Genomic DNA, 25,610 nt, shown 5'->3' on the forward strand with positions numbered 1-25,610 from the left:
GTTGTGTTGCGCAACTGTGTTTTGGCCGTTTCCCACCACATCTGAATTGTTCGTAGCTCTTACCACCTCCCTGTATTATATGCCTTGTACTAATTGCTTTGGTCTGTCGTTTTGTTTGCGTGTTATATCTTTGAATTGTAATAAGTGGCGTGTTTCATTGCTTTCTTCTGTTTTGACCAACAATGTTTAGTTGTTTTGATTGTGACCCACTCCTGTATGAGCCTGTAAAAGGCTTACAGTATTGCTAAATAAATAAATAATTTCCTGTACCCATAATCACATAAAAGTTCTTATGCTAGAACTGTCAATAAGAGCAGATGCAAGCTATTCGTGATGTGGGACATATTAATGAATACGACCAGCCAATGATAATTATTAGTTTGGAATGGACAGCATGTGTCAAGCATATACTTAAAGGAGGCAGTTTCCCAAAATATTCGTCTCCGAAGTCAATGTAGTTGCTATGAACGGCCAGTGCTCTGCACATCTATGCTACACTTCTGCCACATTTTATGGTCTTCACAATACACTTCACTTATGCTGTCAAGCCTTGTTACAAACTTTAGATAAACCTTCGTTGCATCTGATATTTGTTATGAGTACGTATGTTATGTTATGAGTAGTATGTTATGATATTTGTTATGAGGATGTATTAGTTACATATATATCACAGTTCAATTGTACATGCACTGTACATGTGGAAACATTCATAATACAACTAAGTACAATCAATAGTTGTCACTTCAAAAATTATGCACCAAAAGTAAGCACAAAGCACACACGTTTTTAATGAAGTGGATCATTTGCATGTGTTACTCATATAAGTGATCAGTAAGTACCTACGAGAGCGTAACGGCAGCACAGAAACAGCAACACAACTGGCACCATGCCATGTGCTTGCACCATCCCGTAGTTGTCTTATTGTTTACATGTATTTGAAAAGCATGGTTATACGTTATAACCTGACTGGAGAGGCACATGGCTGTCCCAATGAAAGTCAGCCTCGTTGAAAAAGGTTTACATTTGTACCACCTTGCTTAGTGGTTACGGTTTCAAGGCGAACTTAACCGGTTTTACATTTAGCTGGCCAGGCAGAACTTGGTTATACTAGACAGCTACCTTTATTTTTGTTTTTTCGTTTGTTTCCTTCAAGCTTAATTCTGTGCCCCCGATACACCTTAATTGCTTAGTTGTTACGCGGACAAGGTCGCTCTTAATTGTAATTCAATATATGCCAGCGTGATATCTGCATGGTTGCATATATCGATCGTGCCTCTCTAGCAAAAAAAAAAAGTTTAATTCATGTGTTATATCTGTCTGAGTGCCATGCGCACACGCCGATCAAATGGCCATGAATTATTACTTCACCGCGGCGACACCGCAATCTGCACGCGCTCAGCACACAAGCCACGCACAAATAAAACGACATTATTGTTGGCACATCCGCGTGTTTCCTCCCGTTTCCGTTCATACTCATGGATCGAGCACAGGGAGCCTCTGGCAGATGCGCTCTAGCTCGCAGCCCGGCGCGCAGAAAACGACCGCGTACAGGCGGAAAAGATCGCTACGCCGGACGCGAGACGATACAGACAAGTCCAAAATTGTTTTCCGGAAGACGCGGTGGTATCCGGAATGCTGAGTCGCAACGCACCAAGTTTCCAACGCCTCGTGAGTAGTTCTACATCTTTTTTTTTTTTTTTTTTTATCTTCAAGTTTCGCTTGCAGCGCTTTTGTTCAACCCCATCTTGTCTCACAACCTCACTGCGCACACTTTTTTTACTGCTTTGCATGTTCCTTTTGAGTGGCCGACGAAGTTATAGCCTCGACTTTGAATGACAACGTACGAGGCGCAACTTGCGCGATCGAACTTGCGCGAATACGCGTCTGCAATTTTTGTTTATGAGTCATGTGGCACAGCGCACTGTAAACTCCCAAAAGCGCGTTCGTCACACATTCAGATGCTACGTTGAACAACGCTTGATCACTAGAGCACAAAACAAAATGAAAAACTTGGTGAACCTCTCGGCAAAGGCAGAACTTCATCTCCGTATTCAAGTTCGGACGACGGGTTCGAGGGCATTTCGCTGCTTTCGTCGATGGCAGAACAGCTGTGAGGGCACTAGACCATCATAACCGTGAAGCTACCCTGCACGGATAGTTCACTGCGCTCTGCAATTGGCTGGGCTGCATTTTCCCGTGTTATCAGTACTTCCGCGCAGCATTCAACATTACGCAACAACACGCAAACAACCCGACGAACTCGAGAAGCGATTGCGCTACAGTGGGATACAGCCTAAAAAGACAGCAGTTGGCAACCAAGGCATACGGACCGCGCGGGATTGTATTAATCGGCCAGCCTTTTCAAAATGGCGTCATACTTAAAGGGACACTAAAGGTCACGACCTAACAAAAAAGCATTCGTAAATATGTCTTCTTTTGTATATTTGTGAATTTATTCATTTACCGCCAATAGAAGCGTTTTGTGCCTGTCGAAATGGCAAGACAAGCGCTGAACAGAACGCAGAAGCAGACGACAGCGAACAGGTTATAACTAGCGCCACTTTGCTCGTACGTGCATTCCCTAGCGGCAAAAGGGGCGAACTAGACTAGGCGTGCTGGAGGAGGGAGATCTGTGCAGGTCTGGAGTTCAGTAGGTCGTGCTAAAGGTTACCAGAAACTCAAGTTAAAGTGGTAGAGCAATGTTCTAGATAAGGCGTCAATATAATCGCGAACAGAGCTTTAGTAACCGAGAAATTGAGGTAAATGCATGACACGATTTGAGACCCCCCAGCGACATTCCGGTACTAGCCCGATGACGAAACACTCCTCATAATTTGTGTTACTAATACTCAACTACTCGTATTAAAATGATCATTTCATTCGATTATAAGACGGAAAAAATGCTACTTGTCTACGTCTATTCGATTCTAAGAAAAAACATTTGGCGTTACCTTTCAGTAATATGGGTGGTCGAAAGGTTTCGTTTTCGCTCGACTCTGCGCCAGGCACACTTTGGAGTTTCAGTAGTTTCGTTATCGCGTCGTGCTGTGAGGGTTCTGCTGGCTCGCGAAACTTTCATTTGGAAGAAGCAGCGAGAATGCCACGTCCATGTGATGTCGTGGGAAGCCCTCGCTGCTTTCCCGCTCCGTAGAGCCGGTGTCGAGGCCGCCGTCGTAGTACGCAACCACGCCGGCAGCGCGAGCCCTCAGCAGCAGGTCGCGCTCGTCAGTGCTCAAATCGCTGGAGTTGAGCCCACCATCACGAGCCATTCTGTCGTTGTCAGGGTCCGTTGCGACGAGCGTCGAAATTTGCGTCATAGAATGAAGTACCAGCTTATGGTCGCGCGTTTCTCCTTCCGCTAGCCACCATACTCCCGCTTTCGCTCTGCTGTCGGCTCTGTCTTGGCTCTGTTTCTGGCCGCGCGTTTGCGTTTTGCGCGGAAAAGCTGTAGCGCCGTCTGCGGACGCCGTTCTACTCACCGATGGCGCAACGTCACTATGAGACCATGATGTCAGTACTCCTCGATCGGAGGGTGGGCGATTTGAACTGCGCTAGAGGTACGCGGACGCTTCAGAACGCATTTTCTCTTAAAATAAGTCTCTCCTTGGCACGAAACAAGCGTTTCGAGGTTTCTGGGATGGTATTTCAACAGTCCACGTTGACTTAATAGTAACCTTTAGTGTCCCTTTAATACCTCCCGAGCATCTGCTGTTCCTGAAGTCTTTTCATCGGCGGAAGCGATGAGGTGTGGAAGAGAGATGGACGAAGTGTATGGGGTCTGAGAATTTCACTCTTCAAAAGTCCGCGGTACAGTTCATTTCACTGCTGAGCCAGTTTCACTCGTGAAACTTCACTGCTAACTGAAGTGAAATTTGGCAATAAGTTGCAGCGGAGCAAGCGTTTTATTTCAGTTCATTAAAGAATTAGGCTTTCACCGTTCCGCTACAATATACGAGTGAAAACGTAAAAAAATTGTTCGCTTATAATTCTATTTTTCTGGTTACCGCCTTATTTGGGTAACAGGGAAAGTTTGACGTAGGAACTATTTTCAGCCTCGCGGAGGAACCATAAAAAAAAAAAATCATGACTGTCGTAAAATTCTACGAGGAGTAGAGACGAAATAATAGAGGTGACTTGGCTTCAACATTTTTTTTTTTTAAGCAAAGAGAAAATGCAGCCATGTTGATGTGCCATCTCCCTTTGCGCCTCCAATCGGCTCGCCGGAGCAGACAGGCGCGAGCTTTGAACTTGCATCACAGAACACCTATCTTGTGTTGCTACGAATCGGCGGAACTGTGCGCTATAGACGCGCGTCAAAACAAAGCTAGAAACTTCTGTAATAGTTTAGTGAAGCAGACACGCTCGCGTGTTTTTCTGTGGCAGGTTGAAGAAGACGACAAAGACTCGCGCCGTGATTACTTCAGCGTCTCTGTTGCTGGCTGGCCCACTCGCGCTCACAAACCCAAAACACAACTTTCAAACTTCACACCACACTCCAATGTCAGCCTTTCAAGCGAACAGAATGTACTGCGAGAAAGACATGCGCCGGAAAAACTCACTTTTCTGACGCCTAGAGCAGTGCTTCAGGAGCACGGTTGCTATGGCAACGTTGAGGTTTGCCGTACCAGTCGAAGTGCTCCTTTGCAAAAAAAAACAGCACGTGACTTCCGCCACACTACTTCTAACCAATGTTCTAACACGTCGTGCTGGCCGGGGCCTCTCCTACGGAAAATAACGCTTCTTCCTCTTCATAATCACTCACACAGACTCTCTCTCTCTCCTACGCTTTTCTTCCTCCATGTATAGAAGGGCTGATAACAAGGAAGATTTGCAGGGTTTGACGGAGATCTGCGGTAAAGAGGGAGATAGAACATACAGAACTTTCAAGCAGGAAATTGCCAAAGAAAACATCTACCATAATTCTAGAGGAAGCTCTTTTTTGTTTGAAGCCAGGACGGGAGTATTGCGGAATAACCGAGTCAAATACACGTTATGCGCTGCACATGGAGAGGACGAGGAAACGGCTGAACACCTGGTACTTTCCTGTAAAGGGCTTTGCCCTACCCTTCAAAGCAACGGGGTTGATTTTTTCGAAGCATTGGGGTTTAGGGACAGCGGAGGGAAGATAGACTTTAAGCGGGTAGAAATAACCAAACGGATGTTATCTGTTTGATGCCTAAAATCAAGGCAACAGTGAAATTTCACCGTCCACTAAGTATGGGCGTCTTGCGCTGGAGTTTGAGGTATAGTAGCGGCGCCTGGTGGCGGCGCGCGAAACGTTATCTGGGTAGTACCAGTTTGGGTAGTATTGAGCCCTGGCTGTATTGGGTAGTATTGAGCCCGAGTTTAGCGTCGATTCGCACTTTTTTCTGCCCTGTTGCGAGTGCAAAAAATACTTCCCACAGACCACGCCGACCACGCTGCGAGCTAGCCGCAGCCTATAGTTTAACGAAAACGGACTCTCCGTGAGACGTAATGCTGGAAGCAGAAGGAATCGGCGACGCCGATCCACGGCGGTAATTTCTTTCCAGGCCGCCAGCACGATAACGGCTCCGCGGGCTTGTGACTTTTTCTGGTCGCCGCAAACAGCGGAGTTTCCACTCCTAAATGTTTCTTGCTCCGGGCGTACAGTCAACCGCAAACGCTTACGGCACGCAGGATCTGCCACGAAGCTGAATTCTCGCGAAGCGTGGTCACACGGCCTCGATTTAAGTGTTCCAGCATGTAGCAGCCTTCGCAACCTACACAGCGATTCATTAAATACGAAGCGACATGCCTTAAAGTGACACTAAATGTTACTATGAAGTAAAGTTAAAGTGATAAAGCAATGCTGTAGAACGTCTGAGGCGTCAGTATAATCGCGCCACGCGCGCTTTGGAGTTTCAGTTGTTTCGTTATCGCCTCGTGCTGCGCTGGTTCTGCTGGCGCGCGAAACTTGCATTTGGAACAAGCAGCGAGAATGCCACGTCCACGTGATGTCGTGGGATGCGCGAACGGTCCACGGAGCTTGGCCAAGGGCAGTTGTAGCGGCCAACCCAACGTTACTTATCATGTGTGAACGAGTGAACTTCTCCGATCGAAGTGGTTAAGTGCCGTACCTCTGCCACAGCGCGTTGGCAAATAGCCGAAAAATCGCATAGTGTGCTCGCTGCAATTTCGTTCAAAGAATTACGGGTTCAACACCGACTTGTTGAAGTCGTGTGGAGTGCCTTTCAAAGCAATGATTTCCCGTAGCGCTGTTCCGTCGGTCTTGCCTACATTCCCCGAAGCGCAAGAACTGCAGGTCGGGGTGGTGAGTGCGGCATTTGGTTTTCACGAAGGAAAAGCTACAAATGTGCGAATATGTACCGCCATGACATACAGTTGCTGTCGTAGTAACCCGCAACGACGCCGGCAGCGCGAGCCCTTAGCAGCAGGTCACGTTCATCAGTGCTTAAATCAATGAAGTCGAGCCTAGCATCGCGAGCCAATGTGTTGTTGTCAGGGTCATCCATTGCAACGAGCGTCAAAGTTGGCGTCATGAAATAAAATTAAATTCTGGGGTTTTACGTGCCAAAACCACTTTCTGATCGTGCTCAGCAGCCTAACACCATAGCCACTGAGCAACCGCGGCGGGTGTCATGAAATTAAGAACCAGCTATTGTCGCGCGCTTTCCCTTCCGCTAGCCACCATAGTTCCGCTTTCGCGCTGCTGTCGGCTCTGCCTTGGCTGTTTCTGGCCGCGCGTTCGCGTTTTGCGCAGAAAAGCCGTAGCGCCGTCTGCGGGCGCCGTTTTATTCACCGGCGACGCAGCGTCACTATGAGACCATGACGTCGCCACTCCTCAATCGGAGGGCGGGCGATTTGAACTGCGCCAGGGGTACGCGGACGCTTCAGAACGCATTTTTTTCTTAAAATAAGTCTCTTCTTCGCATGAAACAAGCGTTTCAAGGTTTCTGGGAATGTATTTCAACAGTCTACGTTGACTTAATATTAACCTTTAGTGTCCCTTTAACAGTGCAGGAATTCACATTTGAAGGAGAGACCGCATCCCGTAAACTTTTGCTGCTGACCGTACAGCGAGCATTGCAGTACCCTGTAGATGTTGCTTATTTGGTCAGAGTAAGTAAGCATTACATGCGAGCACAAAGCTATCGGAACAGACGCCGTGCGATAACACTCCTGCGCATTCTGCATGGATTATCGATAAAATATCTTCTCATCCAGCTGTTCAAGGTGAAGTGGACAAAGATAAGGGCTTTCCTCGTGTTACCCTTTGCTTTTACTCGTACGAATAGGCAGCAGTGACTCAATGTGCGTGAGGCGCACGATCCCCCCCCCCCCCCCCCTCGCTCTAAACCATGCCGGAAGTATAAACCAAGCTCTAGTATATAGCGAGCCGACAGCGCAGGCGGTCAGTACTTTTTGCGTCGCACGTCTGCAGGCTGGCTTCAGAAGAACCTCAGGTGCGTTCGCGTCAGGCGAGGCTAGTGCACGCGAAGCTAACGGGGTCGAATTAGGTCACTTCGCTAAAAATAAATAACAATGTAGCGCATTTACCCAGAATGTGCTCTGTCACAATGAAATAAATCCTATCGCAAAAGACGTAACCGTCCTTTGCCGACAACGGCTTACTGACATTTACTTTGCTCACGATAGGCGCAACTCTAGCAAATTGAGTACGTGTGTGGCCCTTGCTTCATTAAAGTAGACAAGAAAGCTAAGCGAGCATGTGGAAGTTTAGGTGAAAGCGATAATTCGCGATAAGCGGAACCCTGCATTGAGAGCGTGCTACGAGCGGGCGAAAGGCTTAATTCGAACAATCCCATATTTCAAACAACCCGACATTAGTTATTTAGAGACAGTCCATGTGTACTATATATATATATATATATATATATATATATATATATATATATATATATATATATATATATATATATATATATAGCTAGAGAGAGAGAGAGAGAGAGAGAGAGAGAGAGAGAGAGCTCGAACTCGTTAAACGACGTTTTGTTAAGAAAATAACTGGAACGCCAGAGCATTCCTCCGCAAAGTTCGGAAATATCTCGAAACTGGTGTCAACCTGAGAATTCATTCCAAGTGGATCCGCCTTGCGAACTCCAGGACTAGGACTTGTAAATTGGAATACGGGCCATAAGGTAACCATTTAAAAACTTAATTACTGAATTTTTGTTAATTAGTCGATTATGCTTTCAATTCTTTGTGCAGGCAGGGCCCGCTGCTTTGAGTAGACCACCTCAAGAACTAGAATTGTATTACCGGCCACAGGCAACCTTCAAGATTTTTGAAACTGTTCGCTGAAACACCCTGTATACATGCATATAGGAACAGTATTTTGTGTACACGTGTGATTACGATCCCATCGTCGATATTCGCGTGATACTTTCTCGAACCGCAGTCAGTGATTTTAAGCTCGAGCTGCTGCCGAACCCTACCTTTTCTACGTTATTTCGGTCAGCCTGCTGAATATTTTAATTCCATTCCCTTTTCTTCCGCTTCAAGCAGAGCGAAGAACCAATCGGAACAGCCCAAACGCCGACTCTCGAAATGAGCGGTGAATTCACTGCGGGAACTCCGGCTCAAACGCCCGACGACCGCGGCCCCGAGACGCCTGACCGTTATCAACCCGCATTTCTCGTGGAATGCAGCACCGGGGACACAACTGGACAAGAGAGCAGCAAGTCCGTCGATGACGTCGACGTCGTCAGCAACAGCGCACCCGGTTGGCGTCGTGCCGTCGGCGCTTTACTGGTCGTCAGGCTCGAGATATACCTGGCGCTCTACGTGGTGGCTCGAAAGATGAGCACCACCGTCGTGCAGGACTTGCTCCTCCAGAAGTCCTGCCTCAACACCCTCGCCCTCAACTCCAGCGTCTGCTCCCATCTGGACGACTTCGAGGACGTCAAGGACGAGGCCGAACAGTACGCCAGCACGACGAGCATGATGCGCGCCGTCGTGCTCCTGGCACCTTCGGCGGTCATGGCCATATTCGTCGGGCCCTGGTGTGACAAGTACGGCTACCGGACACCGCTGGTGACCGCCATGGTGGGTTTCATGACCAGCACGCTGCTGGACATCTTCACTGTGTACCACATGGCGATGCCGCTCTACGCGAACATCCTGTCCATGATTCCGGACGGACTGTGCGGAGGGCCCATCAGCATCTTCACGGCCGTCTGCAGCGCGGCAACTTTGTCGACGAGGGAGAACCGCAGGCGCATGAGGTTCTTCGCGCTCAGCATAGTAATGTCGCTGGGCGGTCCCCTGGGCAGCTACATCGGCGGCCAGGTGTACGGCCACTTCGGCTGGATTCCCGTGCTGTACACGTCTTTCGCGCTTGAGTCGTTCGCGCTCGTATGGACCTTCGTTGCCATCAAGAACCTCGCGAAACCGGAGCACGCGAAGGACGGGCTGTCGCTAAGGCTGAAGAATTTCTTCCAGCTGCAGAACCTGACCGAGAGCTTCAGAAACGCGATGAAGGCCAGGCCCAACAAGGGAAGGCTGCAGCTGTGGTGTCTCTTCGGGGTGACCGCCTGCGTCATATTTGACATGTCGTGTGAGTATACGTATGAAGCCTTCGATCAATCGTGAAGTTCAATCGTCGATCATAGGTGCGTCTGCAAAAGCTGAAGCAATGTGGCGACGAGACGCGCTGCTTTGGGGCACTAGCTGCAGGGTAGCGGAAAAACGCCATTATAAACAAGGCGTCAAGAACGCGTTGTCTGTATTACAAACCATTTAGAGCACGAACTCATTCTTTTAAAACCTAATTTGCATTTATTTTGAGGGAAATAACTCAATAGTGGTGGGGAAAATGAGGGTCACGCTTTCCTTTTCGAGTTTCACTCACCACGATGCCGGTGACGTCATGCAGTGCAACATCGCTGATTGCGCACTACTTGCATATGTCAAGGCCGTTTTGAGCATAGTTTCCTAGACTCTATGGTTCTGAGTATTCCCTTACCTCGGCAGGCCATTGAATCTGGTTCTGAAACACGCTGTCCAAATACAGCCTGCACTTCCTAAACTAGTTAAAGAGGAACTACACTGTGCTATTCGTGTAAACCGCGAAGCAAAACGGTATTTGCACGTTCCCATTCGTTTCACGCAGCGCAGGCTTCATGCGAGACGACCCGACAGCATTTCCTGCGCCTTGACCGGGGGATAGCGTTAGGCTTGTGCAATAGTTCCGTACGCAAACATTGGAATGACTTCTTGAAGTGCAGGGCGCATGAAACTTCTTTTTTTTTTTCAGAAGCTTGCCCCAAGCACATGCCTTTTCAGGGACACATACGCCCTTTATTAAAAGTGATTTACGTTTAGACACAGCAACACCAGCAGCGAAAAGCTTGGCACAGCAAATACTAAAAAGCGCAAACAGACTGTTTTTAGATCACAGTGACTTTTTTCCGGGTTAATCTGGTGTTACCGAATGCAGGCCTGTTCCAGGAACTTGTCTGTATAAACTTGCTCAAAACAACTACATCTCTCTCTCGCATTCTTTCACCCCAGAAGGCTTCCAACGGCAGGTTTGCGCACCGACGAGCGAAACTGTTATCGCGAGCAGAATTCATTTGCCGCAAAACGATGCAACGCTGGTGAAATTGCAAAAAAAGAAAGAGCCCAAATTCGTAACCTTAGGGAAACTTTGGGAGCACTGCTTTTAGGGAGCTCCTACAGGGCCGAAGTGCGAATAGTACCGCGTGCACCGCACGTGCTCTTTCGCAGCCTCGGGAATCGCGTACTTCTACGTGCGCAAGATGTACTCCTGGACGGTGGCCTACTACTCGACGGTGCAGTCCGTGTCCACCGCGGTGGGCGTGGTCCTGAACGTGCCCATCGTCTTTCTCTTCGTGAAGGTCCTCAAGATCAGCGACCCCGCCATGGCGCTCGTCGGCTGCTGCTTCGCGGCTGCGCAGATGGTCATACTGGGGCTCGCCTACGAAGAATGGCTGTACTACCTGCGTAAGTGCATCAATTCGTTCTACAGTCTACAAAGTTGTGAAAGGAAGGGGTTTCGGCAACCGAGCGAAAGAGAAAAGACAGTATTGAATACACGGCGAGCGTACAAGCTGACGAAGACTCAAAGCTAAGGGCGACGCCCTTCTCAACGAAGAACGCGGGAGATTTGACAACGCGCGGTGCCTTGTATTTCTGTCCCCAGACTTCAACAAACATAGAGGATTCGAGAATATGAAGATTATTTTTGCTGAATAATTCTTCACAGCAGTGACAGGCATCAAAATTTGCCCTATTATCGCCAATACGATTACTAATTACAATATTTCACTAATCAACTTTTAAATATTGTCGTCACGGTCCACGTTTTAGTTCGAGACATGGCGCTGGAAACTGTACCTAACACCTGCTTCGTGAAATACAAAGTGCACGGCGAAATACGTTTCTCTTCCAGTTAACAGTTCTTCGCACTGAACGTTTTCTCTTAAACAGTGGAAACGCAAAATATAGCTGGAACAGCGCAAGTCAATTCACTACATATTTTGACTATACTATTTCTCGAAACTGAGGCTAGGCACAATGTTTCTTCTAAACGTTAGGCTTCCGAGCACTGGCTGACAAGCATAAAACAGCACTGTTTTCCAGCTCGTACGTGACGCACATTCCAGATATGCACAACACGAATAACCATCCGGAAAACGCCAAGCCAGCTGCGTGTTCTATCCGGCATGAGCAAATGCGCGGAGCAACATGTCACCTTAGAGAAGGAAAAAAAAAAAAACTGCAGTCACATCAGATGCAAGGCAGCTGTTTTCCGGTCACATATACAGCCCCTACAGGCGTGATTCACACAGAGGCTTTGACCTCGAAAGGTTTTAAAAAGCGGAGAAAAATAAATTGCCGTGCCTTTGCAAAGCGAAGCTCTCTAGACGAACCTTCCCAGATTTTGCTGACCTCGAAAAGCCCCGCAGTTGAAGAAAAATTGCCATCTGCTAGCCGCCTGGTTAGCTCAGATGGTAGAGCAGCTGCCCCAGAAATGCGGTGGTCATGGGTTCGCGTCCCGGATCACGACGTATTTTTCAACTTCGAGGCTTGTCTTTGGAGGAACCCGTATGGGTGGATGCCTCATTTTTCCTTTATTAATTACTTCTCTCCACCTTGCGGGTTTCCGCAGAACTATTACGTCAAACAATAGCGTGCTTTAGTTTAGCGGTGCAAGCTGAAAATGCTGTTTTCTCATTCAACGCGGCGAGTTCAGTTTATTCGCTTGCAATAAATTTAGAAGCAATTGCAAAAAGCACTCGTTCCAGATTCAGAGCGTACGACCTGCGCACAGCACCGTTTGATCTCCGACGCTGTGCACACAGCTAAATTCCAATACAACGGGTTCACTTCGTTTCCAAGGCATTTACACTATAATACAACTGACTTTGCCAAAAGAAAACCTTCGTATGGTTTTTGTAAACCTGTTGAAAGAAACTCAACTTCGTCCGATCGGTTGTTATTCACTTCTCACGTTTCACCGGGTTTGGGAATTTCTACTGGCGGTAGGTGTTTGCTGTGTTCCTAAGCACGGGATCGACCTACCTCGAACACTGCATGCTGCGAACACGAACAAGTGCCAGTCATCGGACGCGGAAGGCTTTGTCACAGGTATCAGCTAACTATACATAGTATGCACGTGACCTCACATCCGCTGCTTCCGCTACCTTCCGCCATCTTGGGGTACCTTATCAACAGGCGCGCGCATAGGCCTATAGGTTCCCCAAGATGGCGCTGCCGTAAACTGGAAGTCGCGGAGTATCATTGAATGACGTACGTGCAGACTATGTATATAAAGAAGGTGCACCCCGACCCACAAACGGAACTATCTATCATTTGTTTATTTATCCAGACACACTGACCGGTTAACTTTAGTTTATAGCCGCGTCCGATCAGTGCAGTGTCTTCTGAAAGCACGGCAGTCATTAGTGTGATGCTTGCGGAGTGATGATGATCGCGGAGTTGCCTATGAAGGTCGAAAACAGTCAAGTATAGTACTTGTAGCAGTGGAGTAACGTCGCAGAGAAGTGCTTGCACATTTCGGAGAGGCTCGCTACGCACAAACACTTTTTTTAAAACTCCGGTCGCTCGCTTAAAAAACTTCGTTAAAAAAAAAAATCTGATGCGGTTCGCTAGGTAGGCCGGACGTTTGCACGCACAGCGCAACCATTTCCGCGATTTCGTGGCTGAAATGCTTGCGACCGATCTATGTAAGGTGAAGGGCAGCAAGAACCCTTTCGGCTTCTACGGAAGACCTCGATTCGACGCCCCAAAGGGAAACCTGAGCACGTCACCAAGCAAGAGAGCCGCCGTGAACATGGATGTCGCAGCCATCTTTGTTTATTTGGACAATGTTGCCAGCACAAGTGACGGATTCTGGAGTTTCTAATAGTAAACTGTACCGAGGTTGCATGATGGAACGGGCCGATCCAGGAGACGGTGTAATCGACGGTAGGGGTGGGGTTTTCCGCGTATAGCCGATTTGCCGGACAGCTGCTGCTGAAAACGGGTTGCAGGACAGTTTTGCAGCATTTCTTTAACCACTTCGCTGGAAGTTCGTTTCACACAGATTCCAAGATGTGCATTGACATAATTTTTTTTTCAGAATAACAGGAAATAACAAAAACACAGGAATAAATAACAGGAATAACAAAAATAACGCTTCTTGCTTACCCCGACACACATTTTTTCGCCGCTTTTCTCTTGCAGGTGGTGCGCGCGTAAGTCGTGGTTTATAAAAGCCTATGCACCTGTGAACCACACGTGGGCTCATACACTTGGAGTTTTTTAGCGTACATGACGCTCGATCGTGTTAGCATTACTGCATAATAACCTGATAACAGATGTATGATACGTGCTGGTGGCACCTTGCGAGGAACTGTTCAACTGTGCGTGTGCAACCTATAGCCTCCAAGACAGGGCGGCGGGCGCAGCGCGACCTTGGAGGCCGTGATGGTGCAACCTTTACTAATTGCGTAACGTGCGAATGAATTACCGTATGGCGTAATGTATGAAGGCAGCACGAACCCTACTAAATCCAGTTCGCACTTGAGGAGAGCCTGCCAGTGGGCAATTTATTAAAACATCTTGAAAGCTGTACTGGCTTGACATTTAATGGTGTTGGACTTCTCTGTGTTTATTGCGTGAAATGAAGGTCACGCACCTTGATGCCCTGAAAAGAAATATGACTGGGAAGCCTCAGAGCGCCCTAACTAATTGACTATAGTAGCCTCTCTACGAACCACTCTCGGTTTAGTTTGTGTACGTCTACTTATATAGTGGAGAACTATGTACGGTGCTGCCTCAGCAAGAGCAAAGCCACAGTTATATATATATATATATGTATATGTATATATATATATATATATATATATATATATATATATATATATATATATATATATATATATATATATATATATATATATCGGAAATAACAGTGTTATGCGACCCTGCGTAGACAAAGCGGGTGGCAGGAAGCGAAAGCAACCGAGGCCATTGAAGTGCTTGAGTGTAGCTATAGGGGCTTGTTGGTACGGCATATCTTACTCTGTTGTAGCGCAAGCTGAACAGGGACAGCAGCAAAGCACACCTGACACACACAACGCTGTGTGTGTCAGATGTGCCTTTCTGTTGTCTTTGTTGAGCTTGCGCTACAACAAAGTAAGACATGAAAGTGCAGCATTATCACCTTCCGCTCTCAACAAAGATTGGCTCCTGTATTGGCCGCGAGCAGCATGGTCAGAGACCAGTCCTTTTGTCTTTGGACGCGAAGGTCGTTACCGAGGACAGTGCATGCGGATGCCAATCGTCGCGTCGGAGGTTCAGAACTGATGCGAGCGAACAGCTTCCCGCGGTGAGCTCGCTCAGAAACGAAGCTCGTTTGCACTTCTCTGCAAGGCTCCGAACAGGGATCAGTAAGCCCATGCTTAAAGTAACATTCATGCACACTATTGACGCGTAATTCAGACCTTGGTGACTTCCTCACGAACCCTGCTTTACGTGCGCGTTCTAGAGAGTCTTAGCTTGTCCGTACACGCAGTTAGCGTTCACGGAATGCCGTGCTACCGGATGGATGGATGCCATGAGCGTCCCCTTTGAAACGGGGTGGTGGGTAGCGCCACCAAGCTCTTGTTCTTATTTTGCTTAATGTCCTATACCTATCTATTTAACGCGCACACTCCCTCCCCCCCCCCCCCCCACACACACGCACACACACAATTACCAGCATGAAACTTTCTGAACCACTACAGAGAACTTTTTGTACGCGTTGTTTGTGGTCTCCCTATTTTTCTGCCACCAAATCTCCAAATTGCGTCTTACTAATCTCTATTGCGGACGTGTTTATTATTGCGACAGCAATTACATGGACATTCCAGGCGCATTTCTGCCGTCAGCGTCGCCAGGAGTTTCCGTATAAAGTCCAAGGGCGATAAAACCATCGCCGCGTGCCGTATGCTGGGCCCGTATTCTGGAACGTTCGCATTCCGCGAAACTATCGCCTTGGCCACACCTCCGCAAACGGCGCGCGCTGATTTAGCGTGAGGAAAGCGGGGAGGAAGCGCGCCGTCTTCCGTCGCGCGCGAGGCTACGGGGGCAGGGTGCGTATTTCCAATTGCTGGTAGGTACAGCGGGGCGTGGTACTTGCGGAGACAACGGACGTTTGCGCGCATGCGCGAGTAAGAGCGGGTGCGAGAGAGGAAATGTGGGAAGTTTTGGTCCTTGAAAATACGACTCTGCCTAGGTACTACGGAGGATTTTATTGACGCGCGTTGTATGCGCTTTCTCCTAGGCGTGCCGGCAGAAGTCGCGGTAGTGCTTCACTTAGCATCGCAAGTTGGCGGCTCGACGCAATTATATTTATTCGATTATGTTTTTACTAATGAAAAGAACGTGTCACTATTTCGCATTATTGGCGGCGCCTCCAGGGCACCAAAGCAGCAACGGGGACATCAAAGCTAGAAGCCGGACTGGTCCGTGGGTTGGGGCCTGCGCTTACCAGGGGGTCATGGGGACAGCCGATCTTATACTACCTATAAGATCTCCGGGGCACCCAAGCGGTAGCTTGGGTGCCCCGGAGATCCTGCGCCGCCTGCTTTAATATAACCTAGAGTGCTCTCCTGAGGCCTCCGTTTGCCGGTTACATGTGCCCTCCTGGAGCAGTGCTCGTAAAAAATCCGTTCTATCGTCGCGACGAAAAAAGCGACCCGCGACTTATACAGCACCTGTCAGAACATTGTCCCTTCAGACACAGCGATCACCAAGCGGCGTCCGCGTCCACTGCCTCACCGCGCGGGCAGCCAGCGGCGGAGCGTATAAACCAACTCGCCCGCACTCCGCAATGCCGGCATGTCTAGGGGACAAACGAATACAACGCGCTCTAAGAAACCTCCTCCGTAGTGCCTAGGCTGTCATATATTAAAAGAGCAAAAGCCGCCAGATTTTCTCTCTCGCGCCCGCTCTTACTCGCGCCTGCGCAGAAACGTCGAGCGCCGTCAAAAGCGCTACGCCCCGCTGTACCTACTAGCAATTGGAAAAAACGCGGGCAGCGTTGGGAGGGGGGCGCGTTCTACTCGCCCGTGCAGCCGCGTGCGCCCACCCGGGCGGCTGTCTTGAAAGCCATTGCGATGGAGACAGAGCCTGTTGTGCACTGTGTTTTCGCGGCTTAGTTGGCGCTGATGAGAGACGCAGCATGAAGGTCAATTCGCTCGCTGCTGCTGCCGCACTTTCTCACTCCAGCGTTTTGACAGCGAGTTTCTGCTGTCATCGAGTCAGATGTGTTCATGTCTGCTTGTGAGCGCGTGACACTATGCTTGTTAATTTAGTTCGTACGCTTATGTTTACAACTTTATACGGCCGATAAAACTACTACTTTTACTTCGTATACATGTCCACTAATTTGCTATCGCTATCGATGCTTCGCCTTTCGGGCGAAACTTCGCCTTCTTTCCCCCCTGATATATCTCTGACCCCAAGCACTTCAAGGAGGCTATAAGAGGCTAAACCGACAGCTGGGTGGATATATATATATATATACCGGATGGATGGATGGATGTTACGAGCGTCCCCTTTGGAACGGGGCGGTGGGTTGCGCCACCAAGATCTTGCTATTATAGTGCCTATTGTCCTAAAAAAAAAAACACTATGAATTCCCACGACCAAATTTTCTGATCCCCTATTGCGAACTTTGCTTTTGTACGCCTCCGTTTTTTGTCGTTTCCTTACTTTTCTTCCACCAATTTTCCAATCGCCTCTTACCAATCTCTATTGCGGACATGTTTATTTTTCCACTGCTCTCGCTGAACCCAAGGGCTTCGAGGCCAGTCGTACCAAAGCATAAATATGAACGCCATCTCGTGGCGCTGAGTTTAACCCAAGTACACACAGTTGTTATTGCAGTAACTGACCACGTGCTATTTATCTGCTGGTGTAAAGCGTCGGCAGTGGTACAATCGGCATGCAATCCCTTTTGCTTTATATTGCTTCGACGGAAAAATCCATATGTAACACGAAAACGTTTAACGTGTTGGACCAAGCGTCACATGTGGCTATTGCCAGTGTCCACGTTTACAGCAACACGGTATTGCCGTAAAGAGCGGGTAAGCTGAAAGAATTCTATGCGTTTTTTTTTCGTGTAATTAGCACGAGAGTGGTGTGGATTCTGTTAAGATGAATGCTGAAAACACTATCGTTATGCACGCGGACTTCTATTTCTTTTAATAGGGATTTACTACTATGGGAAACACTGATTAATCAGTCTGTATGCGTAATTTTTTCAGTAGGCTATGTAAGAGCGCCGTGTGACAGAACCACCGGAAAATTAGAGCCGAGTGTCTTGTACGTCTACGCAGCTGCTTCTACATTCAAGTATGACTACACCCTCCAAACAATACTGTTTGTGCTTTGCACTCCAATGTTTGCACCCTTTAGGGCTTATCTCCGAGAACAATAATCGTCACCTGCTTTGCTTGCACCTCCTTTCTTGAAAACTCTGCGCTGGCTACTTTCCTAACAAGGCTATGTGACCCTAATAATCCACATGCCGTTCGTGACCTGGAAGTACCGGGCGCGCAACGTTAAAGAAAAACAAGCAAGACAGATTACACTTCTTGTGGGACAAGGTGAGCCCCAAAGCGTGTGGCGTGCACTGCTCCCCCCCCTCCCCCCGTTTGCCAGGTGCCCAAAGCGCAAGTGACTCAATCTGAAGCTTCGCACAGTAACACGTTTTACTCTACAGGGTGTAATGCCGTACAAAACGCTGTTAACGCACCTTGACTTATAGTAGTGTTTATTAAAGGGCGTAACCCTCAATAAAAAAACACCCGTCCTACACCCTTCAGGAATCAAAGGCTTACGAAGACCATACTGTGCAGTTTACGCATTACAATGCGTGTGAAGTCTACAGGAACGTCTTTTGGCGTAGCGAAACTAGTACATGGACAAAAAAGGAAGAGCTTAGCTGTGCTATACACCGAAAGACCTTCATGATCTACCAACAAGCCCAAATATCAAAGGAACATTCTATATTGGCAATGCAGCAATGGTTACTATGGCATTAGAGAATTCTTTCTGCGAATCATGATTGTCTAAAGACGATCATGAGCTAGTTACATATTTCTCGCAAAGCTTGCGCAAAATGCGTATTTTAGCATGCGTTGCGCATGCTGGAATAGTGGTCGCGTGTTCGCATCCCGGCCTTGGCGGCCACATTTCGATGGGGCCGAAATGCGGAAACGCGGATTGGGTGCACGTTAATAAAGCTAAGGTTGACAAAATAATTCCGGGGTCGCGCACTACTGCCTTCCTCATAATATAATTAGATCGTAAATTACAGCATGTAGAACCGACTTTTCTTTCCTTTACTATACTAAGTTATATCAAATCAGTTCGACGAAAGCCCGCAAGATGGAGGAAGATTTGTCATATTCACGATGCCTCTGCTTAGAGCTGTCAATTTGGCCTTGCGCTGCTATATGCTAGCGTCCTGGCTAGCCGACAATGTAGAGAGATGGCCCCGGAAATACATTGGTCGATCCCCGCTTCGATTCGAGCACAACGATGAATTTTTCTTTCTGAGAAATCCGTAAGGGTTTCCTTTGTAGCTTCGTGCTACATTCGAATGGATGGCAACCTTCCATTTCATTCATCTACTACGTTATGTTGATTATGACCAGGATAGTGTACAGTTAATAAAGAAGAAGCATTTTTCTTTCAATTTGATTGTGCCCAAATGACAACACGAAGTATACGGAAAGTATTCGCATCTATGAATGGTGACTATTTAATTCGAGTGAGTCATTCGAACAGTACAATATTCGATTTGTTATTTGCAAGTCTCAAATATTCGCACACCTCCATATGATATAATAATGAGGCCGCACGCTTGTATAGCCCCCGAAGGTTGCCAAATAAATAAAGAAACGCGTTTTTATGCGCAGAATGCCTCGTGGGACTTCCCACTTTCCTCGGCCAGGTGGGCGTGAGGACTCATCTCTCCAAGCTCGTGGCGCCAGATGAAGTCGGTAAGTGAAAAGCTCAATTACCTATCGCGTATACATACAGTAGAAAATTTCATCAAGGATTGGTTCTCGTTTTAAAGACGGCCAGTATACAGCGCACAAACACAGCTCCATAGAAAATTTTATTCGTAGATTATGCCTACCTTTTTATTCTCAAATGATATACCATATACCAGAGTACTTTGACTCAACTTATACCAAGCGCCGTCTTCCCGTGAGCTACTTTATCGGACAGGTATCCGGTATAGTGGCTCAAGATTATGGCGTGTGCATTGTGTACCGAAGTAGCGTATCTGGTTTGCTGCCAGATAGTAAGAGAAAGGCCACTTCGAAACAAGCCCGAAAGGCGGGAAAGCTGGTGCAAATGTAGCCCAAGCGTACAACTCTGCACATTAGAGAGCTTTAGTTTAGGGGACGCAAGCGGCTTGCGTACGCAGGAACTGGGGGCGACGGTACTGCGCAGAGCCAGAGTACTGCATGCGCAGAGCCAGACTTGGGGGTCTGCGCATGCGCAGTAACGTGGCCCCTAGCTCTTGCGTACGCAAGCCGCTTGCGTCCCCTAAACTAAAAGCCTCTATTGTCAAATTCTGCAACGGCGACACATTGAACCAATCAGATTCGCCAAGCGGGCTTCTCTGATTGGTTCCAAATGCCGCCATCACCAAATTTGACAATATGGCGGAATTTGACAATGTCCATACTAGCACCACAAGAACAATGAGACATTTTACCCAAGGAATATGAAACGCATTTCCGAGTGCAGCTCTTGCGCACCCGCTCCTCCGTTGAGCGTCGCCATCCCTCGTAACCGAGCACAATGAATGAAAGAGCGAACGCAGAGCGCAGCGGGAGATGAAAGATGGCGATAGCGAAGAGAGCGCGAGGAGAAAAGCGGAGGAGGGTGCAGCGGAACCATGAGGCGGAAAGTGGAGGAGGGTATGGCGAAAGCGTGAGAAAGGGTAATGCGCCGCGCAAGACGGGCTCTTAGGCGACGTTGGCTACGAGATGGCGCCAGAGTAGCAGGCATCGTCTGTCTGTGGCGGTTGCTGCGAATTGCGCCCACGCGTCACTCAAGCGCCGCCTCCCGTAATCTCCCGATTACCGAGGCAGTCGCACCGTACTTCGCTCAGTTTGAAAAGTGCCGCACGAGACAGACTGTCCGCGCCAGCTAATATATCGTGAAATGAAAGCACGCATACAGCTTCGCTCAAATTTCGCATTAGGGAGTACCCTAATCGTTGGTGAATCTTGAGGGACATATTCGGCGCGGTATTCGCTCGTATATTGCTTTCACGCCGCACGACGCTATGATTGGGTCAAATATCGATCTGTAGCGCACTGCTACGTGCCACAATGGTCCGGTCACAAAAGACGACCACGGCACGGCCAGCACGCTGACGGTGCGCGAGCAGTGGAATGGGCGGAATCAGGCTTCCGCATCATTGAGCGGGCTCGGCTAAAAAATATTTGTGCACAACAGGCACCAGCATGTCTGGTTTTTCTTCACCCACAAATCGACATTGTTTTACATAGCAACGAGGAATGCAGTCCATCCACAAGTATCATTCAGTGACCCTTCAACAGCCTCCCATACCTTCAAGAAAATTAACAGAGGAAAAAAATAATGAAAGTCGCTTTTCTCCGCTCTTGGTGCTATTTTTTTCGAACACTCACAGGTCAGTATTAGTATGAAAGAGAGCCTGATAAATACGGCAAAATTTACTGAAACAGAAAGGCAAGAGACAAAGCTACTCTGAATTTACGGCAAGTTCCGCAAGTGTCCTGTGCTTGTTTTGCAGGCAAGGTGTTCTCGCTAATGGCCTCGTTTGAATCCGTGGTACCAATCATCGGCGAGGTGCTGCTCACCACTATATTCAACCAGTCCATCGGATTTTTGCCGGGAATGCCTTATCTGGTGGCCGCTGGAATCAGCTGCATCGCCGTCGGCCTCACTGCGTAAGCCCCCCACAGGCCGCTCCCACAATTTTTTTCCTATGACAGAAACGCAGATGGTTGTTGATTTCTCTGCACCAGCTGGTACGCAATTAAGATGGTTAAGTTTGCTCTAAAATCCAGAACTCCACACAAAAATAGGAAAGAACTGTTCTGCAACTTAACCTGGACAGATCAGCCTAAAGGGCTGTTTCTTGTGACATTATTTTTTATTTATTTATTTACATGTGCTGCAGCCCAATATAGGGCTATAGGAGGAGTGGGAGCATTATACATTACTATACATTACACATTAAAAACACAAACATACACAAAAAGATGAATGTTAATAGAAACACATCTTAGCAAAATGCTTACCAGTGGCAGCTACAAAATCTTTTACTGAGTGAATGAATGTTATCAGGGAGAGAAATCCAAAGCTCAATTGTATGTGGAAAAAAAGCTGTACTTAAATGTGTTAATATGAGCATAATAGGTGCTCTGTTCAAGGCGTGGGACCTACGGGTACAACTTGCATTAGTAAATTTGATAAAGTTACAATCGGAAAGACCAGAGGTGGAGTTATTAATTGCATATAAGAGTTTTAAGGCTTAGGGTTACATTAGAACAGGGTTTTGTCAAATTCTGTAATGGTGGCATTTTGAGCCAATAAGAGAAGCCGTAGCAGCCCTCTGGGCCAATCAGAGCCAACAAGATGGTGGAATTTGACTGTACAGAATAGCACCCCAGACAAGCGCAGTTAGTAGAAGTGCTGGTAGCAGCAACTTGTGAGAATGGTTTAAACTACTATGAATTCTAAACAGATGGCATCAAAATAATGTTTCACAGATGGCTTGAGGCCTATTTAGGGAAGTGGCCATGCAGATCGCTGAACCAACTTCTTAGCCCTTTCTGTAAACTGAATCTGCTGTAGCTACTAAAGCAGACACTTTAGCTTATGTACGTGAGATGCAAGTTTAGCAGATCTCCTAATAACAAATTGTTAGTAAATTATAGAGCAATGTATAATGCACTAATTCTGTCTACTTTACAAGTTCTAAATATGCAACTGACAGAACTGCAATAAGGTTGAGCGCCACTATAATGAAATGTCCTATATAATGAAAGAATAATTTTGTCCCAGTTCTATTTTGAGTTGTGCGGTGCGCGACCTCTACGATGAACTGACCTGTATAAAGAATGAATTTGGAGGTCCCAAGCACTTCATCATAAAGGTGCTTAACTGTATTTGCTTTTGTAGAGTTATACAGCAGTGAACTTGATGCATCACGTTTTAAAAATTCTTATATCTGTGAATATCTGAAAAAAAAGTTAAGGATCTATAAAAGTCTGTTTGAGCGGCCACTAAAATCCACCTTTCTTTTTTCTTCTAAATTCAAATAAATGGTGTACACTGATTAGCAATGCTTGACATACGTGCACCTCTCTTACTTGAAGGTACGTCACCAAAGTTCACCGGTACAGCATAAAGTACCAGGACATGTCCAAGTCAGAGATATCCTCTGGGCCGATCAACGAGTGAAGCATCAGCCAACCTGCACACTGACGGACAACTCCAGACAGACGCACACAGGCGCTTAGCAGCAACTAGCATTAAGTGTGCAAGATCTTGCAGTGTTCCTTCATTGCCTTCTTTTGGCAAACCAAAAGGACTTGAGCAATGGCCTCCACACGAGCTAACACATCAGCAGGCGCATTACTGCCACTGACCCTTGAGGCTCATGTATACTGCTGCCCTGTGGAGACAGCTATCCAATTCTTTTGCAAGGGCCTTTGCACTTACAAACCATGATTTCAAACCTATTGTGAAGGCTGCCCAAGGTCTATAGGCTGGGCTAGTGTCCTTTACATCCTTCAGTAGGCACTACAGCTTTTAGAAGCTTCTTTCATTAATTTACAGAAACTCTCTCTCTCTATCAATAGATAGATAGATAGAATTTACTGACAAGAAGATAGAGAGGTCGACCTGAGCTAGTGCGCTCTAGTCTGCTCCTCTGCACTAGGGAAGAGGGAAGGGGAGCGAAAGTACAGGGATGGATGATAAGAGAAGTGGCGAGTGCTTATGTATCTTAGACAGTGGCCCCACTAGAGTCGCTCATCTAGCTTGGTGTCCTGCAGAAATTTCAACCACACTTTAGTTCTGCACATTGAAGTTGCAGTATCAGGCTATTGGCCGAGGATAGCGTCCTCCGACAGTGGTTGCCTACCAGCGTAGACTAGGGAACTTTCGAACGTCCTTCACTCCAGCATATATGCTGGGCAATCGCACAATAAGTGTTCCAGCGTTTCAGGTCTCTGGCAGTGTTCACAATCAGGGCTGTTCGACTGGCCGATGAGGTGCGAGTAGTGACGGCTGAAAGCAATGCCCAGCCAAATTCAGTGTAGCAGTGACATATTGCTCTGCGTAACCTTCGAGGGCAAACAGAATTTACCATCTAGGTTGATCATATGTAGGCGTCTGTGGATGTTGTCATTGTGGCCTCTGTATACCTTTGTAAGGTCTTGCATGAGTGCCTTGATCATACAGTTGGTGTCAGGTTGTGAGTAGGCAATCTGTACTTAATCAGAGGAAGAGAATGCCGATCTTGTCTCACTGTCAGCGAGTTCATTGCCCATCACACCACAACGACTAGGCACCCATTGAAAATTGATGACATGGCCACCTAACTCGGCCCTGTGATGAAGTTCAGCGATTTCCAGCACAAGCACATAATGTGGTCCTTTCTTTTAAAATCATTTTAGTGCCTGTAGCGCTGATTTGGCATCGCAGAACACTGTCCAATTATGAGGTGTCTGCATTCTCATAAAATGGACAGCCTCCCGTATTGCTCTAAGTTCAGCAGCCGTAGATGTTGATTTGTGTTCTAATTGAAATCGCTGAATAATTCCAAGTTGTGGGATAACAAATGCTGCCGTTGTGCCAGATGGTGTGACCGAACCATTGGTATATACTTGTACAGTCCCACTATATAATGTAAATATATGGGACACGGTAAGCTGTTTCAAGCCAATGGAAGAAATGTGGGATTTCTTCGTAATTCCGGGTATTTGAAGCCTCGCTAATGGTCTCGGTAATGTCCATGGAGGTATCTCAGGGATGTTGGCGGCCTGGAACCTTGCGGGTGTAACGCTTGTATGACACACGTAATGCATAGTACATATAGACAATGTCTTTGAACCTCCTATAATTTATAGTGTCTATAGACAGCATACTACTGTGCAATATGCTTGTTGCTTTACCTTATTTTGATATATATATACTGTATACATACTATATATACAAATGAAGAAATCTACAGGGGACAAAAGTCAGTAAATATGCTTATGCAGACAGTATAAGTCTAATGGGCACCTGCAGTGGATGTGCTTAAGGTGCGCATGAATAATTTAACTAGAACCTAAGCACACCAGGAGCCCACCAGAGAGGCCCAGTATAGGCCCCTTCTTCAGTCAGGACTAACAAAGGTTCCTTGCTCCTCCTCCTCCTACAGCAAGGTTTGGGCAATACCCTCCTTTGCAGACTTTGCACAGATTAAAGATTAACAGATGACACTTCTGCATATGTATCATTGCTAGTCTCTATCAGCACAAATAACTAGGAAAAAATAGAGAACTGTAGCATTGGTTACCAACTGAGGTTTATTGTTCACCCTTCTGAAGGCACCCGCATAAATTCAAACAAATAATGTTAGTTCTGAAGAAGTGAACAGTTAAGTCCAGATGGCAGTCAGCCCTTTGCCCAGTCTATTCTCTCCCCTATCATCTTATCTTCTGCACTGCAAGCATGCAGATATGAACTGCTGACTCACCCATCACTTTGTCAATATTTTTGTTATATTGTTTTCAACTGCAAAGTTGCTGTTATGTTGACAGGGACAAATTGACGATACTATGAAATATTCATGTAGGTCAGAGCACTTGGCCCATAGCCACTCTTCAACAGATTCCAGTTTACATTAGCACTCTTGTGCACTTTTTGCGATAGTGTACAGCAATTGCGGCCAGTGAATTTAACGCTGAACAATCAAATCCAATGTGTTTGATTTGAAATTTCATGCTCAGATTGTACTTACCATTTATTTCACTCTTCTTATGTTTTCTGCAAACAAGCAATAAATATTTATGAATACTGTT

At 47.1% G+C, this 25,610-nt stretch overlaps 2 protein-coding genes across 3 annotated transcripts in view; one reads left to right on the top strand and one right to left on the bottom strand.

The window, feature by feature from the left end:
- Window positions 1-2,316, bottom strand: part of Cln3 (CLN3 lysosomal/endosomal transmembrane protein, battenin) — a 32,262-nt gene extending 29,946 nt beyond the window's left edge. The window contains exon 1 of one of the 2 annotated variants that reach the window (XR_012823352.1): window positions 2,020-2,316. Coding sequence is in view for 1 of the 2 variants with exons in the window: in XM_075672402.1 (XP_075528517.1) it covers window positions 2,020-2,080 (61 nt within the window). In the remaining variant the exon portion in view is untranslated. The remainder of the gene's footprint in view (window positions 1-2,019) is intronic. The other variant, XM_075672402.1, reaches the window with a different exon arrangement.
- On the top strand, window positions 1,498-25,610 carry LOC142560356 (putative peptidoglycan muropeptide transporter SLC46). The gene is made up of 6 exons (XM_075672398.1): window positions 1,498-1,668; window positions 8,509-9,559; window positions 10,732-10,968; window positions 19,443-19,526; window positions 21,323-21,479; window positions 22,914-25,610. Exons 1-6 carry the CDS (start codon window positions 1,633-1,635, stop codon window positions 22,996-22,998), a joined length of 1,650 nt encoding a protein of 549 aa, XP_075528513.1. The 5' UTR covers window positions 1,498-1,632; the 3' UTR covers window positions 22,999-25,610.

This window comes from Dermacentor variabilis, chromosome 10 (genome assembly GCF_050947875.1).
Source record: "Dermacentor variabilis isolate Ectoservices chromosome 10, ASM5094787v1, whole genome shotgun sequence".
Classification (NCBI taxonomy): domain Eukaryota; kingdom Metazoa; phylum Arthropoda; class Arachnida; order Ixodida; family Ixodidae; genus Dermacentor; species Dermacentor variabilis.

Excerpts from the sequence above, each read along its gene's own strand:
- LOC142560356 (XM_075672398.1), top strand. The coding sequence starts at position 1,633 with ATGCTGAGTCGCAACGCACCAAGTTTCCAACGCCTC. Across the intron at positions 9,560-10,731 it reads CGTCATATTTGACATGTCGT|CCTCGGGAATCGCGTACTTC; the intron begins GTGAGTATACGT and ends GCTCTTTCGCAG. Across the intron at positions 19,527-21,322 it reads CGTGGCGCCAGATGAAGTCG|GCAAGGTGTTCTCGCTAATG; the intron begins GTAAGTGAAAAG and ends CTTGTTTTGCAG.